At 56.5% G+C, this 16,533-nt stretch overlaps 1 protein-coding gene across 1 annotated transcript in view; it reads left to right on the top strand.

Moving 5' to 3' along the window:
- The first annotated feature begins 161 nt into the window (after positions 1–161).
- The window catches only part of CYTH1 (cytohesin 1), a 74,438-nt gene continuing 58,066 nt past the window's right edge, over positions 162–16,533 (top strand). Inside the window, exon 1 of the mRNA XM_058675286.1 lies at positions 162–245. Within this exon, the coding sequence (XP_058531269.1) occupies positions 224–245 (22 nt within the window). The 5' untranslated portion in view covers positions 162–223. The remainder of the gene's footprint in view (positions 246–16,533) is intronic.

Below are 16,533 nucleotides of genomic sequence, written 5' to 3' on the forward strand. Positions count from 1 at the left end.
CCTGGGTCTGTGTGCGCGTGCGCGTGCGCGTGGCGCGGGGGGCGGGGCCCGGAGCCGGCTGAGGCGTGCGGCGGCGGGCCGCGGGACACGGAGCTGCCGGAGACCGGGCCCCGGACCGCGGGACACGGAGCGGCTGGACACCGGGCCCCGGGCTGCCGGACACCGGGCCGCTGAAAACGGAGCTGCCGGACGCTGGGCCGCACGGGGACGCCCAGCCGGCAGCATGGAGGAGGACGACACCTACGGTCAGTGCAGCTGCCCCTGGCGCCGGGTGGCTCGTGTGGGCCGTGCGCGGCGGTGCGGGACGCCGGGCTCCGGGCGCTGGCCCTCGGCAGGCCGGGGCGGCCGAGAGTCGCTGGAGGACGGGGCTTGGGGCGCCCTCGGGGCCGGCCAGGGGGTTGCGCCCCAGTCCGGTGCTTTGTTCGGATGGACGTGTCGGTCCGTCCCGGCGAACTGGGCGTGGGCAGGCTCCTGCTGTCCCTCAAAGTAGTTGTGAAGTGGCCGGGGTTGCGGGAGGTTGTTGGCGAGGTTTTAGTTCATTTGTTAGCCTTTTTATTCAGGACCGGAACAGGTGGCGAGCTTTGCCGACTGGGCGGCAGGTGCAAACACAGCGGGACGGAGGGTTGCCGAGGGGGACTGAGCCCTGGTCGGCCCCTTGGATGGTCGGAGCCGGCTCTGGGGCGCAGCGCAGGACACCTGTCACAGGGTCATGAGTGACTGGCTGGGCTGGCCCTTGGCGCCCAGCCCCCGGGGAGCAGGGGCTCTCTGCGTGTCTGCAGGTGAGCGCCCCTTCGGTGACTGTGCGTGCCTGCTGGCTGGCCGCGGAGGACCAGTGCTGCATGAGCCCCCCTCTGTGTCTCGGTCCTCCGTGCTGTTCTCCCTGCCCGCTGTCGGGGTCCCCGCGTGCTTCACTCCGTCCTCTTGCCCCTGGCCAGCCAGGGCGCTTTCGGGAGACCAGCGGCTTCTGAGGTGGTAACCCCTTTACCGCCTGGCCCAGGCCGCCTTCCCCTTGGGAGGGAGTCCCTGGGCTGCTCTGACGGACCCCCCACCACAGCAGGTGATCTCCAGGCCTGTGCTCCCCTCTCCCTTCAGGGGGTGGGCTCCCAGGGGCTGAGGCTTAAGGCTGTGGCAGGTTGGGGAGTCGGTGTAGGGAAGTGAGAAGTTTGTTCTCCTTTACACAGGAATAATTACAAACATCATCTGTGTTGAAAGAACCAGGAAGTCCTAGTTCAAGGAGAGTGTGCTGGCAGGGCCATCCCACAGGAAGTGCCTGCCCTGGTGGGGCGGGCAGAAGAAGCAGGACTCCAGGGCGTGTGGGTTAAACCTGTGGGGGGACTGTAGAAAACCCCAAAACAAACCCCAAAATGTCCTCGTTAGTGGGGCTTGTCCCTCACCCAGGAATTGGTGGGATCCGAGGGGTGTGCCTCGGACACTGGCCGCTGTCCCCAGCATCGTTTCTGTAGGAGAGACACGTTGCGATTTCCAGGCTGTGCAACTTTGGGAGCACAGGCTGCAGGAGCACAGGCTGGAGGGATGCGTGTCCTCGCAGCGTGCTCTGCTGCCTGCGGAGAGGGAGTCGGCCTCCTTTAGAATCTGTTGGGAGTTCCTGAAGTCTTCAGGAAAGCCCCGGGATCCCATATGGGCGCCGGTTCTAATCCCGGCAGCTCCATTTCCCATCCAGCTCCCTGCTTGTGGCCTGGGAAAGCAGTGGAGGACGGCCCAATGCATTGGGACCCTGCACCCGCGTGGGAGACCCGGAAGAGGTTCCTGGTCCCGGCATCGGATCGGCACAGCACCTGCCGTTGCGGCTCACTTGGGGAATGAATCATCGGACGGAGGATCTTCCTCTCTGTCTCTCCTCCTCTCTGTATGTCTGACTTTGTAATAAAAATAAATAAATCTTAAAAAAAAAGTTACTTCTTACAAACATGCCTGCAGGATGACCTGAGCTGCTTGTCCTTCATGTGCCTTCGTCTGCGCCAGAATCTGTGTATTCAGCTTCCAGACTGGCTGTGTGACCCAGCAGGGCGGGAACTGACAGGAGGCATTTCTGCTTCAGCAGCCGTGAGGAACCACGGCTTAGACGCTACTGCGGGAAGACACGCACAGTGCGCACACCTGAGGGGCACCGGGAAGGGCTCTCAGGCCAGGGGCCCAGAAAGAAACCCCGGCACTGCCTTCCCCGCCCTGTTGCTGGAGGCCTGTGGGTGTCCTTGACTCCGCGTGGCTGGGGACCATTCTGCGTGTGTGTGTGTCCTGTGTGGGTGTGCGCCTGCCTGGCGAGGGCAGTGGGCACGGCCTGGGGCACGGCTCCGTGTGTTTTTTATGGTTTCGGATGGAGGGAGGGTTGGTGTCAGAGTTGCGGGGAGAGCTGGTCTGCTGGACCAGGGACTGTGGGAGCTGCGTGTGGTTCCTGTGAAGGCTGAGCCGGAAAAATCCCTTGTAAACTTAATTTTCTTTGAGACCTTTGGAATTGGTGTGTTTATGGAAAGCTTCAGTTTTTTATTTTGCTTTGTTTTTGTTTTTTAAAGACTTATTTACATATAGAGAAAGATCTTCCATCTGCTGGTTCACTTCCTCGTGGCCACAAGCAGGAAGCTGAGCTGGTGTGAAACCAGGAGCCAAGAGCTCCCATGCAGGCGCAGGGTCCCAAGGACTTGAATTATCCCCTGCTTTCCCATGCCAGAGCGGGGAACTGGGTGGAAAGTGGAGCTGCTGGGACTTGAACAGGCGCCTTCAGATGCCAGTGCCGTAGGGGAGGGTTGGATGCTGCCCACTACCGTGCGCTGGCCGCGCTGCTTGCCTGTCCTGTCCCGCCCCACCCCCGCGGCTTACACTGGCATCCATATGGAATTTCCAGCATGATAGGGGATGGGTGGTGTACAGCAACACTGGACCCTGGCCAGGTCTTTATTCCTCGTTTCTCTTAATGCCCAGGAGGTGAGCGCACATCGGGCAAGGCTGCCGCTGGTGCAGTGCTGCCCCTGCCTGCCCCAACTCCCGGAAGGCACGCTGCAGGCAGGGTGGCTCACCATCTTCCTGTGGAGTGAGGTAGCTGTCACTGAGTCCTGAAGGAAGGGTTGGGCTCACACCTTCCTGAGCAGAGTATGTCTGTCTTTTCCATCTCTTTTTTCTTAAGGCTTGAAGAAGCTTGCGTTTCAGAAGTCCGCCCTTTGATGGTGTGTCCAGCCTGCTTGTCATCAGCGATGCAGGGTGTGGATGATGGAATTGATTTATGGCCATTCACAAAAAAAGGCCTCTGGGCCTGGTGTGGTAGCCTGGTGGCTGGAGTCCTCGCCTTGAATGTGCTGGGATCCCATATGGGTGCTGGTTCATATCCTGGCTGCTCCACTTCCCATCCAGCTCCCTGCTTGTGGCCTGGGAAAGCAGTCGAGGCTGGATTAAAGCCTTGGGACCCTGCACCCGTATGGGAGACCTGGAAGAGGTTCCTGGCTCCTGGCTTTGGATCGGCTCAGCTCTGGCCATTGCGGCCACTTGGGGAGTTAATCAGTGGATTGAAGATCCTTCTGTCTTTTCTCTCTATAAATCTGACTTTCCAATACAAATCAATAAATTTTTTTTTTTAAAGATTTTATTATTATTGGAAAGCCGGATATACAGAGAGGAGGAGAGACAGGAAGATCCTCCATCCGATGTTTCACTCCCCAAGTGAGCTGCAATGGGCCGGTACGCGCCGATCCGATGCCAGGACCAGGAACCTCTTCTGGGTCTCCCACGCGGGTGCAGGGTCCCAAAGCTTTGGGCCGTCCTCGACTGCCCTCCCAGGCGACAAGCAGGGAGCTGGATGGGAAGTGGAGCCGCTGGGATTAGAACTGGCGCCCATATGGGATCCCGGGGCTTTCAAGGTGAGGACTTTAGCCGCTAGGCCACGCCGCCGGACCCACAAATCAATAAATCTTAAAAAAATAAAAGGCCTTCTCATAGTGTCTCATGAGCTTGGTTCCCACGGTTTTGTAGCTGCTCAGTTGGTGAGCACGGGTGAGCACCCCGCACTGTGTGCTCCCTGTGGTCCTGGGTGCTTGTGGGTGAGCTGGAGGAGTGTGTCAGAGGATGTGGCGGGTATTGCGTGTGGAGAGCAGTGCTGGGAGGAAGCTGGGCCAGGCGGGGAGCCCCCGCAGGAAGTGGCCTGTGGGCTGGTGTTGAGAAGAGCAAAGGAGACGGGCAGCGGTGGGTGGTGTGAGGTCACTTTGTCCCTCTGGGGCACTGCAGGTGTTTCTGTGGGCCTGGAGGTTGGGGTGTGAGGCGGAGGGAGGCCCAGAGAGGCTGGGGAGGGTGCTGTTGTTAGGACTTCTCTGGGTCACGAGGAGTCACCACAGGTTTGAAGGGGTGTTTCCTGGTGGTGACTGCGTCTCAGGAAGGTTGCTCTGACTTGGGTGTTCACCTTGGCAGTGGAGCAGCCCTCGGGGAGATATTGCTGCCTCGCAGGGGAGAAGGCCAGCTTACCGAGAGTGGGACAGGAGAGAGACAGCTACGAGGGCCACGTACTCAGTGGGATCTGGGTCCTGGTGCCTGGGTGGGTGTAGCTGCCAGGGGCTGAAGGAGCCCTCGTGCAGGTGCGTGCCAGGCCCCTGGCACCGGCCTGCTGCTCTCCTCTGAGAGTGTCTGGCTGTGGGTGGAGGAATTCAGTCCTGGGTGTCCGTGGGGTGTTGTGGGCCTGTTGGGACAGTTGGTGTGGTCCTGCAGGGCTTGTCAGGGCCACGTGGCAGGGACCCAGGCAGGGACCCTGCACACACCTGCAGGTGACTGGCAAGATGCCATCTTTGACATATTGCTGTGGAAGGGCATGCAGAGGAGGACGTCTGATAAAGAGACCAGGAAGTATGTGGATGTAATCCTCAGCTAGCTTCAGGTGGCGAGAGAGGGGCAGGAGGACAGAGGGGCAGGAGGAGGGAGAGAGGGAGGAGGAGGGACAGAGAGGGGCAGGAGGAGGGACAGAGAGGGGCAGGAGGACGGACGGAGAGGGGCAGGAGGAGGGACAGAGGGGCAGGAGGAGGGAGAGGGGCAGGAGGAGGGACAGAGAGGGGCAGGAGGCGGCAGAGGGAGGAGGGTTCTGGTTTTCAGTGGGCGGTTCTTTGAGATGGCCGCTTGACCTTGCACGCACATGTGGAAACCCCTCCTCCCAGTCCTGTGCAGGGCAGCGTCCCAGAGAGAAGTGTCGGGGTGGGGGGGCTGGAGAGAGAGAGAGATGGCCTGTCTGCTCATCACTCCCCAGATGCCCACGATGGCAGGAGCTGGGTTGGTCCAAAGCCAGGAGCTTCTAGGTGCCCCTGTGGGTGCACAAACCAGTATTGCAGGCCAGCTGCTTAACGTGCTGTGTCATGAGGGCCCGGCTGCTCTGCCTTTTGGTCTAGCTTCCCATTGGTGCCTACCCTGGGAGGGAGAGATGGCTCAGGCACTGTGTCTTGCGTTGGGTGCTTTCATGGTTAAACCTGTCTTACTGGTTCTTAAACAGTTGATGCTGAGAGAACCATTGTTAATCTTTGGATCAAGTTTGAAGAGTTGGGGTCAGTGTGGTTGTGTGGTGGGTTAAGCTGCTGCTTGTGACACTGGTGTCCTGGGGGGGTGCTGATTTGAGTCTTGGCTGTTCCACTTGTGATCAGCTCCCTGCCCATGAGCCTGGGAAGGCAGGGAAAGATGCCCAAGATACCAGCATAGGACAGCGGGGAGTAGCGTCTGGCCCTGCCCTGGCCGTTGCGGCCACTTGGGGAGAAGCAGTGGATGCGAGATATTCTTTCTCTCCCTTGTTTCTCCTCCTCCTCTCTGTAACTCTTGCTTTCAAATAAATAAGTAAATAAATCTTTTACAACACCCGAGGTGTTTGCGGTTCATGTAGGCAAGGCAGCTTCCCTGTCTGATAGAGGTTGTTAGTTGGGGGTGCAGGTTCCTCCAGCGGCTCTGCTACCGGGCTCTGTGGGTGGACCCAGAGCCAGGCGGTTCTGTCGCCAGACGCCCAGAGCGCTTGGGAAGTCCCGGTAGCCAGGGGCAGGTGGACGTGGTGGCCCCGCTGCCCACACACGCCCGGTGTCCTGCGGCCTTCTCCCCATCGTCCCTCACTGGAGCACACTAACGGGGCTCCAGGACAGCAGCCCCAACTGCACTGCCAGCCTGGGGAGTTTGTGTCTGGCCAGGGGCGAGGCTGCTGCTTGCTGGACTGGTCAGGACTGGAGGCTTGTGGTGCCCAGGGTGCTGAGACTGCAGCCGGCTCCCTGGGCTGCAGCCACGGGCCGTTCATCACCGTCTCTGTGTTGTTCATGTGGCTGCTCTCCGCAGGGCCAGGGCCGAGGCTGTGGGTTTTGTTTTTGTTTTAAATATTTATTTACTTTTTCTTGGAAAGGCAGATTTACAGAGAGAAGGAGAGACAGAAAGATCTTTTGTCCACTCATTCCCTCCCCGAGTGGCTGCAATGGCCAGAGCTGAGCCAATCTGAAGCCGGGAACTTCTGGGTCTCCCACGCGGGTGCAGGGTCCCAAGGCTTTGGGCCGTCCTCCACTGCTTTCCCAGGTCCCGAGCAGGGAGCTGGATGAAGTGGAGCAGCTGGGACAGGAACCAGAACCCATGTGGGATCGTAGCTCTGGGCTACCGTGCTGGGCCTGGCTGTAGTCACGGGGCCCTTGTCTGCCTCGCTGCCGACACCAGTGTTGGCCTGTGCTGCTGCCCGCCCTCCCCGCGTTTCTGCTCCTGCTGGACCGCCACTCTTGGCTGGGCAGTAGCCTGTTACCAGTGTGGATTGGACGGAGCGTTGGGGGTCCTTGTGGTTGTCTGGGTGGGAGCCGGTGCCCCATGGCCTGAGGAGCCCTGACAGACTTCCTGTCGTTTTCCTGTGACCCAGCTCGCAGGAAGTTAACTCTGAAAAGACCCCAAGGCTGGAATCAGAAGCTGGCGTGCAGGTTACCTCTGTCTGAAAAGAAACAGGAACTCCCCTTAGACTTTTTTTTTAAGTTCTTTTTTCCTCCCCCTCTCTGCCTTCCCCATCTCTGTCCTCCCCTCTCCACCCTCCCCCTCTGCTCCACCCTCCCCCTCCCCTCTGCTCCACCCTCCCCATCTCTGTCCTCCCCTCTCCACCCTCCCCCTCTGCTCCACCCTCCCCCTCCTCTCTGCTCCACCCTCCCCCTTGCCCTCCCCTCTGCGCCACCCTCCCCATCTCTGTCCTCCCCTCTCCACCCTCCCCCTCCTCCTTCCCTTCCTCCTCTTTCCTAAGGTTGTTAGGCGATTTTTCTCTCGTGGCTTCACTCGGACCTGCACCTCCCTCATGCGCTCTGTTTTCCTTGTGTATTTCTTCATATTTTACTTAGGGAAAGGCAGAGAGGTGGTAGAGAGCTCCTATCTCCTGCTGTGCTCCTCAGGGACCCTCATCAGCTGGGCTAGGCCCAGATGAAGCCAGGAGCTGGGAAGTCCTGAGACTCCCACGGGGTGGCAGGACCCAACTACACAGGGAGTTCCCTGCTGTGTGCCAGGGTTGACGTTACTGGGAGGTTGGCATTGGGGTGGATTGGGCCTTGAAGCCAGACACTGTGGTGTGAGCCTATGCCAGCGCCCGTGCGCCCTCGCGGAGCTCTGTCCTGAGTGTGCCCGGCGAGGGCAGTCAGTTAAGCCTTGCAGCCGCTCTGCGTGCCTGATTGGAGGCGGGGGCTGAGCTTGCCCCTCCTGCAGCAGGCCCGGCGACATCCTGGGGCGACGGGCCTTGACAGGAAGCCGCGGCGGGGAGCCTGGCGAGTTGGCATGGTGTGTGTGACTGCTCTCCCAGTCATCAGCCTGTTCCTTTGTTTCTTTTTCTTCTGTCCCGTGATGGACACCTTGCTGTCTGGAGGTTGTGCTAACTTGCACTCTAAGCAGCTCTGCAGATGGAGGGCCAAGTTTCTGGACAAGTACCGTCATGGCGTCATTCCTGTCTGCCCTGGTCTCCCGTTTTTATCTTTGTTTGTTTGTTTTAAAGGTTTATTTATTTGGAAGGTGGAGTGACAGAGTGACAGATCTCCCATCTGCTGATGCATTCCCCGATGGCTGCGAAGCCGGGGCCGTGCGAGCGCCAGGAGCCTGGAGCTTCCTCCTGGTCTCTCCGCTGCTTCCCCAGGGCTGTGGAAGGACAACAGCGCTAGGGTTGAAACGGCCCTGTGGCAGCTGCTGGGCTGCTGTGGTGGTTTAACCCGTACACCACAGTGCTGTCTGCGGGCGACCTTTTTTTTTTTTCCAAACAGATCCCAAGTTCCTTGTATAATGATATTATTATTTTTTAAAGATTTATTCATTTTTATTGGAAAGGCAGATTCATAGAAGACGAGACAGAGAGGAAGATCTTCCATCCACTGATTCACTCCCCAAGTGACTGCAACAGCCAGAGCTGAGGCAGTCTGAAGCCAGGAGCCAGGAGCCTCTTCCAGGTCTCCCATGCAGGTTCAGGCCCAAGGCTTTGTGCCGTCCTCGACTGCTTTCCCAGGCCGTAAGCAGGGAGCTGGAAGGGGACACAAATGGGCGCCCATATGGGATCCCAGTGCGTGCGAGGCGAGGACTTTAACCACCAGGCTACCGCGCTGAGCCCTGGATATCTACTTCAAATAAAAATTATGAAAATGATGTATCCTAATAAAAAAAATCAGTTGATAGAGAAACTATATACATAGGTAAAATCACTGAAGATTTATATTCTTTAAAGTTTATTATTTTTTTTATTTGAAAGGCAAAGAGACAACTACTCCGTTTTCTGCCTCCTTCCCCAAATGCCTGTACCAGTTGCAGCGGAGTTGGAGCCAGGAGCCAGGAGTATGTGACAAGTGTGTGTTGTGCAGCCTGGCTGGAGGCAGCGGCAGGCTCCGGCCCAGGTGTTCCTTCAGGGCATCGCAAGGGGCCGCCTGCCCTGCACATGCCCTGTCTCATTTATGAGGAAAAACTGAATTTGTGAACACTTACTTGGGAGTCAGAGAGAGACAGGCGCTCCTGCCTGCTGCTTTGCTCAGCAGGAAGGAGCGAGGCTGGAGACCTGATCAGTCCCATCTCCCACGGGGCAGCAGGACCCAAGGGTCGGTGCTGTCACGCTCCCCGCCCACGGCACTCGCTTGCACAGCTCTGGAATTGGAGTACAGATGGACTCAAACCAAGACACTTGTTTAAAAATTCACTTGTTTGAAAAGCAGAGCTACCAGGAGGGACAAACAGATCTTCCACCTGCTGGCTCATCCGAGAAGGGTTACATTCAGGCCTGGCTGAAGCTGGAAGCCCAGAGCTCTACCAGGGACCCCCGAATCAGGCACCTGTTGGCAGGGAGCTGAGCAGGAGGGCAGTGCCCAGGACTTGAACTTGGGCGCTGATACCAGCTGTGGTCGTCCTAAGCAGTAGTTTAATGGCCATAATGCCATTTCCCCAAAGTGGTATTTCTTTCCCAGTTATTTGAAGATTGTTATCAGTAAATTTGGATCACAGTGGTTTTTTTTTTTTTTAAAAGATTTATTCATTTTATTACAGCCAGATATACAGAGAGGAGGAGAGACAGAGAGGAAGATCTTCCGTCCGATGATTCACTCCCCAAGTGAGCCGCAACGGGCCGGTGCGCGCCGATCCGAAGCCGGAAACTGGAACCTCTTCCGGGTCTCCCACGCGGTGCAGTGTCCCAATGCATTGGGCCGTCCTCGACTGCTTTCCCAGGCCACAAGCAGGGAGCTGGATGGGAAGTGGAGCTGCCGGGATTAGAACTGGCGCCCATATGGGATCCCGGGGCTTTCAAGGCGAGGACCTCAGCTGCTAGACCACGCCGCCGGGCCCACAGTGGTGTTTTTTTTATGTGACATCTACATACTGACTTTGGGTAAATCTCAAAAATATTTGTTTTTGCTGGGTTGCTGCAGTCACGCCATGAACTGGGATCCTCTAGGGAAAGATCTAGAAATGAATGAATGAATGAATGCACAGACATACACACACAGACAGATGGACATGTTTTTGGCCAGGTCCGAGACAGTTCCCTTCAGGCTCTGTGCTGTCTGCAGCACCAGGGGCCGCGTGTCCTGACGGCGCAGGCACTGGCTGAGGGCCCGTCTCCTGGCACCTGGGCATTTCCGCGGCTTTGCTTTAGGCCACTCGGCATTCCCCTTAGACAGCTGTGAGCTTTCGAACAGGATTTTAAGGAGAGGCTCAACAAATCAAAGAAGAAAAAGAACAAGAAAAGCCTTTCACCTTTATTACAGCTGTCAAGTTTGTCTGCCTCCTGGTTCTTCAGGTGTGTTTGTGGTTTTCTGTGTTGTTGGCTTGAAGAAACTTCATCCCTTGGTGTTGCTGCTGTTGCTAGGCAGCCGGATGGCGCCAGCCTCAGAGCCCTGTGTGTGCAGTGGGGAGGCACCAACCACAGAGCCACCTGGCGGGCACGGGTGTTTCCGGGTGCAGGAGACCCTTGGCCTACCCGGGGCCGAGTTGCTTCGCGCAGTGTCTTCTGAGTGCACTGCAGCCTCCCCAGAGGCAGCTGGCGTGTGCTCCAGGTAGAGCAGTCTAGCTGGTGTGCCAGACTGGCCTGTAGCTGCACCGTTCCTACACTGCTCATGGGCAAACTGGAAAGAAAATAGTGTGGCAATCTTCCCCGAAGTACAGAGAAGAGCACATTAGGCCTCCAAGAACCGTCCCCGTTAACAGTGTGTGGTTCCACGTGTATTGCCACACGTTTACCTGTCTAGGTTCTTTCTGGAAAATGTAGGACGTAGGATACTTTTATAGCTTGATCTTTAAAACAAACAAATAAAAATCATTGCTATTGAAATTCACAGATGCACCAGGTTGAGTGGCATCCATAGGGAAGGGGTGACGCCGACAGATGGCCACGCAGCAAGCAAGGGAGCCTTCCTCGAGTCTCAGTGACCCGGTGGGCCCAGTGATGATTCTGGGTGTACTGGATTGGTGTGCGGCTGAGGAACCGGAGACCAGGGATGCAGTGCCTTGGGCAGCAGGCAGCAGGCCAGCCAGGGCTCTTTCTTGAGAAGGAACTTATCCACTTACGGTCACTGGCTGCAGGAAGACCGGCAGCGCTCGCAGGGTGGCCTGCTCTGCACCTGTGTGCAAGGGGCTTGGGGTGCCAGTGCGCTGTGATGTAGATACTCCGTAGTTCAGTTAGTCATTTCTTTTAAAATATATTTTTAAAGAGTTATTTCTTTTTGTTTATTTATTTTTAAAGATTTATTTTTTTTTTATTACAAAGTCAGATATACAGAGAGGAGAGACAGAGAGGAAGATCTCCGTCTGATGCTTCACTCCCCAAGTGAGCCGCAGCGATCCCCAAGTGGTGCTGCAGCGATCCGAAGCCGGGAACCAGGAACCTCTTCCAGGTCTCCCATGCAGGTGCAGGCTCCCAAGGCATCAGGCCGTCCTCGACTGCTTTCCCAGGCCACAAGCAGGGAGCTGGATGGAAAGTGGAGCTGCCGGGACTAGAACTGGTGCCCACATGGGATCCCGGGGCGTTCAAGGTGAGACTTTAGCCACTAGGCCATGCCGCCGGGCCTGAGTTATTTCTTTTTAAAAATTTACTTATTTTCATTGAATCCTCTGTAAAGGCAGATTTACAGAAACAAGGAGAGACAGAAAGATCTTCCATCTGCTGGTTCACTCCCCAAGTGGCTACAAAGGCCAGAGCTGAGCTGGTTTGAAGCCAGGAGCCAGGAGCTTCTTCCGAGTTGCCCATATGGTATAGGGTCCCAAACACGTGGTCGTCTTCCACTGCCTTCCCAGGCCCCAAGAAGGGATGGGAAGTGGAACAGCCACAATACAAACCAGTGTCCACATGGTTCGCGCTTACAGGTGGAAGGTAAGCCATTTGAGCCCCCATGCTGAACGTGTCTGGGAAAGCGGTGGCAGATGGTCACTGCTTGGGCCCCTGACCCTTGGGGGTTCGTTGGTCTGGCCCAGTTAGCTCCTGTAGCTGTTTGGAGAATGAACTAGTAGATGAAGTTTCTTTCTCTATCTCTGTAACCCTGGCTTTCAAATAAATAAATCTTTTTGAGAAATCAGCCATCACATGTAAAAGAAGGTTCCATGTGGGTCAACTGGCAGAAACGCCTCTCTGGTTTCGTAGGAGCCTGGCTCTGGGCGGTTCCCTGGGAGCAGTGCTTTGTTGGTCACCAGTCCGGTATGCGTGGTGACTCGGCGGGACAGAGCTGCTGTGTGGGGTGATGGCGGCCAGGCGCACCCCATGGCCGTTCAGTATGGGTTAGTCAGTAAATTACATAAAATATCCAACACTTAAAGGTTGGCTATGTCAGCTTACACGGTGGCCTAGCAGCTACAGTCCTTGCCTTGAATGTGCCGGGATCCCTTATGGGCGCTGGTTCTAATCCTGGCAGCTCTGCTTCCCATCCAGCTCCCTGTTTGCTGCCTGGGAAAGCAGTGGAGGATGGCCCAAAGCCTTGGGACCCTGCACCCGCGTGGGAGACCTGGAGGTTGGGCTCCTGGCTTCGGATCGGCTCAGCTCTGACTGTTGCACTCACTTGGGGAGTGAACCATTGAACGGAAGATCTTCCTCTCTGTCTCTCCTCCTCTCTGTATATCCACCTTTCCAATAAAAATAAATAAATCTTGATTATTATTATTAACCACTACGCTATCATGACAATACTAAAGGAAAGGTTGGCCTCTGTTGCCTGATTTTGTCTACATGTAGGCTAAGCTCAGTATTCAGAGCACGGTCAAGATGTAATTGGCTAATTTGGTTGTTCAGTAGGTTGGGTGTATATTTAAAAAGCAAGAGAATGGGGGATCTGTCTTCTGAGTGGTTACCTCCCCACCTGGCCACAGTGGCCGGGGCGCCAGGCCAGAAGCTTCCTTTGGGGTCTCCTGCGGGTGGCAGGGCCCTGCTTGCCCGAGGCCGTCGGCAGGGAGCTGGAGCAGAGTGAAACAGCCAGGACTGTGCTCTCCGTCTGTGTAGTCTGACCCAGTACGCTTCAGTGCGAGCCTGGTGAATACATTTGTTACTTCTGATATAGTCGGTTTCCAGTGAATTTATTGGGCTGTAGCCTGCGGTGAGATGGGGGCCATGTGGGCTCCAGCCCTGGTCCTCAGGGCGTCCTGATTCTCTGTCCCTCTGGGCAGCCGTCAACACATGCGCCATCCCGTGCCCGTGGTATTGTCTTTGCCACCTCAGAACGCATGCTGGCCTCTTCCTGTCTCTTGCTGCGTGGTGATGGACCCAGTGGGTGAGCTGGAGGGATTGTCTCCCTGTGTTAGGTGTCACTGGGTGCACCCAGAGCCCGTGTTCTCCCCCTGGGAACCCGGGAGAGCGAGCTTGTCAGCCGCTGGCCGCTGGCCCTGGCAGTTTGAGCACCGCTTCCAGACCTCCAGGAATAGTTTTGGAACTGGAAGGAGATTTTAGGGAAAATAAACGTTTGAAATAGTTTTAAGTAAAAGCTTGGAGAAATTCTTACTAAGAAAGCCTTCTCAGAATAGCTTGTTTGTGCAGCGTTACTGTGGTGGCATTATGTTGTTACCGGGGGTTGGGTGTGTGTGTGTCTGTTGTTACCCTTTGTGTGTGTGTATTTCTTGCCTGTACTGGGAAACAAGGAGATGACATTGTAGACTAAACACTGATTTCTGCTGCGGCTGTTTCGCTAACAAATCAGGGAGGGCTTTGGCCAGGCTGGCCTGTGTGCTGCCCCCGCCTTCCTTGCCGGGACAGGACCTGGGTGTGGTGTGACTCTCAGGCTGTGTTGCCCTGTGACGGTGTGTGTCAGCTCAGTGGAAGGATGGGTGGGGTGGCCCAGTTTTGTAACTTGGCCTTGTGGTTTCACAGAGAGCAGAGCGTCCTGTAATTAGGGCGGCAGCAGGAGAGCAGGGGCGCCGGAAGGGGTGGGGCTTGTGCGGCAGAGCGGCCACGCTGACGCTGCTCTGCTGTGTTTCCCCGGCTTGTCCTGGAACTCAGTTTCCATAAGTGGGCTTGAATTTCACGACGTGCCCGTCAGCTGTGTATTTAGTGAAGGCTGGACTTTTTAAAAAAGATTTATTTATTATTATTGCAAAGGCATATTTACAGAGAAAAGGAGAAGCAGAAAAAGATTTTTCCATCCACTGGTTCACTCCCCAAGTGGCCACAATGGCCGAAGCTGAGCCAGTCAGAAGTCAGGAGCCAGGAGCTTCTTCCAGGACTCCCACGTGGGTGCAGGGTCCTAAGACTTTGGGCCGTCCTCAACTGCTTTCCCAGGCCACAAGCAGGGAGCTGGATGGGAAGCAGGGCCCCTGGGACTAGAACTGGCGCCTGGGATCCTGGCGCGTTAAAGGCGAGGACTTTAGCCACTACACTATCATGCTGGGCCCTAAATATTTGAAAGGCGGAGTTGCAGCTAGAGAAGGAGGGCACCTTGGAGAGAGGTCTTGCTCCGTGGGCTCAGTCCCAGTGGCTGCAGCAGCCGGAGCAGGGCCAGTCTGAAGCTGGCATCTAGGAGCTTCTGGGTCTTCCATAGAGGTGCTCGGGCCCAAGCACTTACTTTAGAAGGCCGTCAGCAGGAAGCTGGCTTGGAAGTAGAGCAGCTGGGACACAAACTGACGTCTGTGTAGGATGGCAGTGCTGTAGGCGGAAGCTTGACGCGCTACGCCATGGTGCCAACCCCAGGGTCGGGTCCTAATTCCTGAATCGCTTCTCTGTTGAAAGGTTCTTGCCGCGGTGGGCATGCGGCCCTGCCTTGGTTCAGATGCCTGTGTAGCACACACACCAGTGTGCTGGAGTCGGCTCCCAGCTGTGGGGTTCCAAACTGTGCGGGTGCTCAGGTAGGCAGGCTCCTGGCCCGAGTTCCCGGCTCCCAGTGTGCGTCCTGACCGCGGCGGGCATCTGGGAGTGAACCAGCACATGGACGCTCTTTGTGCTGCTGCTTCCTTGATTTCTAAAGAAAGATGGATTCCAGGCGCACAGGGGACATAGTTGCTCTCAGAACTGGGATAGGGAAAGTACAGAATGAAGCTGAGAGCTCTGCAGTGCCAGGGAAGGTCGGAGGAGCCAGCCTGGGTAAGCACACACTGTGATGGACACTGAAGCTAGTGGGCAAGAAAGAAAGAAAAACCAGAGAGCTGAGGACAGACCAGATGCCTGTGTCTGCGGAGCGTCTCCAACAAGGCGGGAGTTCCGGGGCAGTTGCCTTACGGTGTGGTGAACTCGCAGGCCGACTCACGCAGGGCTGCAGTTAGCATCTCTGGCAGAAGGACCCCCGATGAGCGCGGGGTAGCCTAGCCCCTTTTGGGCCCGTTCTTGGCCTAGTCCGGAGAAAGCCTCAGATAGGTGATACAGAGTGAGGCCAGCTGTGGCAAGTCCATGAGGAGTTGTCGTGGATTGCAAGTGACCACTGCACACTTATGTGAGTCGCAGTGGCGCCGCGTCCTGGCCGAAAGCTGGCCTCTTCCCTGTGTCATGTCCAAGTGACGGTCCTTGTTTCCGTAATTGTGCTGTGACTGCAGAGATGGGAGACACAGGGGAAGTTGGTGTAGAGTACATGGAAACTTAGCTTTTTTGCAAGTCTGAAATTATTCAAAATGAAAGTTGAAATAACGCCCACCTTGATTTGCAGTGCTGTTCACCTTGTCCCAGTGTCTGGATGCGTGTCCCCACGGCCAGGCAGACCTGCGTGGCCAATGGCCCAAGCAGTGGAGTGTGCAGCCTGAGGGTGGGAAGTGGCCAAAGGGTGCCTGTGGAATCAAAGGAAGGCGCATGAAGAGCCAAAGCAGAAAAAACTGTATGTTCTTATAAAGACATATTAAGTGGAAAAAGTTACTTGTAGAAAAATGCATTTTGGTTAATCTTTGCTCTGTTGGGGATGGCCCTCATGTCAGCCATGAGGGGTCTGTTTGATATGAGTCCAGCTCCAGGTAGCCATGGTGATGGTCCTCCCAGAGTCCAGTCCTGGGTGGATGAGGTGATGTTCCCAGAGTCCAGCCCCAGGTAGCCGTGGTGGTCCTCCTGGAGTTAAGCCCCGGGTGACTGTGGCGAGGATCCTCCCGGAGTCCAGCCCCAGGTAGCCGTGGTGGTCCCCCCGGAGTTCCGCCCCAGGTGGTGACGATCCTCCCGGAGTCCAGCTCCAGGTGGTGGTGGTGGTCCTCCCGGAGTCCCGCCCCAGGTGGTAGTGGTCCTCCTGGAGTCCTGCCCCAGGTGGTGGTGGTCCTCCTGGAGTCCAGCTTATTTTGATAATAGCAAACAAAAAGAATGGGATTTATCCTTAAGGGAAAGGCTCCTGTTGGCTCACATTTGTGTGTGTGTGTTTTCTAATTAAATTTATTTATTTTGCTTGAAAGAGTTACAGAGAGAAGAGAGGGAGACACAGAGAGATCTGTCCGCTGGTTTATTCCCCAGTGGCTGCAGTGGCCACAGCTGGGCCTGTCCACAGCCATTAGGAACCAGGAGCTATTTCCGGTCTCCCACGTGGGTGCAGGGTGCCAGGCACTTAGGCCATCCTCCCCTGCTTTCCCAGGGTCTCCCACGTGGGTGCAGGGTCCCAGGCACTGAGGCTGTCCTCCACTGCTTTCCCAGGCTGTTAACAGGGAGCTGAATTGGAGTGGAGCAGCAGGAGC

Source organism: Ochotona princeps, chromosome 17, assembly GCF_030435755.1.
Source record: "Ochotona princeps isolate mOchPri1 chromosome 17, mOchPri1.hap1, whole genome shotgun sequence".
Lineage (NCBI taxonomy): Eukaryota > Metazoa > Chordata > Mammalia > Lagomorpha > Ochotonidae > Ochotona > Ochotona princeps.